This window comes from Culex pipiens, chromosome 3, assembly GCF_016801865.2.
Source record: "Culex pipiens pallens isolate TS chromosome 3, TS_CPP_V2, whole genome shotgun sequence".
Classification (NCBI taxonomy): Eukaryota; Metazoa; Arthropoda; class Insecta; order Diptera; family Culicidae; genus Culex; species Culex pipiens.
In genome coordinates this window covers 178,525,808-178,527,560 of record NC_068939.1, presented here as the reverse complement: position 1 = coordinate 178,527,560, position 1,753 = coordinate 178,525,808, and the positions used below count along the sequence as shown (strand labels likewise).

The 1,753-nt window shown below is 39.2% G+C and overlaps 1 protein-coding gene across 1 annotated transcript; it reads left to right on the top strand.

Annotated features, from left to right (window-relative positions):
- The first annotated feature begins 1,046 nt into the window (after positions 1-1,046).
- Positions 1,047-1,464, top strand: LOC128093238 (chymotrypsin inhibitor-like). The gene is made up of 2 exons (XM_052709319.1): positions 1,047-1,125; positions 1,199-1,464. The coding sequence occupies exons 1-2, from the start codon at positions 1,047-1,049 to the stop codon at positions 1,402-1,404; spliced, it is 285 nt and encodes a 94-aa protein (XP_052565279.1). The 3' UTR covers positions 1,405-1,464.
- The last annotated feature ends 289 nt before the right edge of the window (positions 1,465-1,753 follow it).

Below are 1,753 nucleotides of genomic sequence, written 5' to 3'. Positions count from 1 at the left end.
TAAAATATCTGAAATATGATTAGTTTTCTAAATAATCTCAATTAAAAAAAATATTTGCAACGGCCTTATAAAAAAAAAGTTTTTTCGTTCAAAAATAATGATAATCTTGAAAAACCAATCGTTCAAATGTTATGAAGTAAACCTTAGTGTTTAAGGCATAAAATCTTTCGTTGTTTTAATAAATACTGAAAAGGCAATCTGAAACCCATTTCAAATTGACTTCCGTGAAAATATACACTTTTATTGAGTGTAAACAAATTGCTCAATGGTTCACGAGTCATCATAAACAAGTTCAATGATAACAAACCAATAATCCAACGCAAACACGCCCACCACCCTCCCCCAGCATTTGACTCTGGAAAATCCAATTAAATTCAAACAGATTTGCAGAATCATTCTTCTTCCATCGAAGCCGTTTTCTGCTGAGAGTATTTTTTTGTCTTCTCTGCTCAAGTTGTACAAATCCTGCAGATCGTCGTCGTCGGGGTGTCCACTTCGGACCACTGCAAACTATTTTCAGTGGCGCACACGATGACCACCCGGGAGTCAAAAGTCGTTCCAAGTTGCACACACATGTACGTTGCTGCTCTTTCATATGTGTGTGTGTGTGTTCAAGGGGAGGGGATAATAAATATACACTATCGAGAGAAGCGTCGAACTAAATTTATGCATGGAGTGTGCAATGAATTCCCATCTTTTCAATTGGATTCATTCGTGCAGAACTCTCGCTGGAAATGCAATTGAACTGAGATATGCTGTTGGAGCGTCGATATAAGTTGTATAACAATGGTTTATATTTAGAGATTCCTGGAAACTTCTTTTCCAGACAGTTAACAGCTGAAATTTGAATTATTACCAGACTACATGAAACGACCTTGTTATTCTCAAATTATCAGTTATTTGCATCAATTGAGGCATTGTCTATCATTTTGAGCCATTGACGTCAGCAGACTCAATCGTTACGATTCAGAGAATTCCAAAACTTTTAGGGGTTCGTGGCTATAAATACTGAAATTATAATTCCAATTTTACAGTACTCGTTAAAAATGAAGCTGTTGATGTTCGTCGCGTTTGCTCTGGTAGCCCTTTGTCCTTTGGTGGCTTCACGAGGTGCTACTTCTGCCTGTGAGTAAAACAGTTTATTTTTGAATACTTAAAATAAAGCGTTATTATTTTTTTTAAACTTAAATTGCTTCAGCTCAATGTGGTCCTACGGAGTACTTCAACGCTTGTGCTTCCTGCTGTGAGCCCACGTGTCACTCGAGGTGCACCACGGCCGTTTGTCCCACGGCCTGTACGTCGGCATGCCTCTGCAAAACGCCCTACGTCCGAGACTCGATCGGCAGCACCCGCTGCGTTACAAGGCTGGCCGGGTTTCGTTTGTTGTTAAAATTGATATTTTGAATTAGATTTTTTTTAATTGTGAATTTTTCTGAGATTTAACAAAAATAAATGTTTTGGATTCCTTACATTTTACCGAATAGAATTTACTGGTTGACTATCCTATCAGTGGATTAGCAAAGTATATTTACCTCCTCTTTAATTGACACCATTGTTCTAAAATTGCAAACAAAGTACCATTAAGCCCATCAATGGTGGTTACAAAGAAATAACCTCGGATGTTTTTGCCCCAAACCACCACGTAAATATCAGCAACCCCTTGTCAAACCCGCAACACCCCCCTTTCGTGTCATTATCGCCCCACCCTTCCACTGCAAATTTCCATTTACCCCCCCCCCCCCCCCCCACCCCC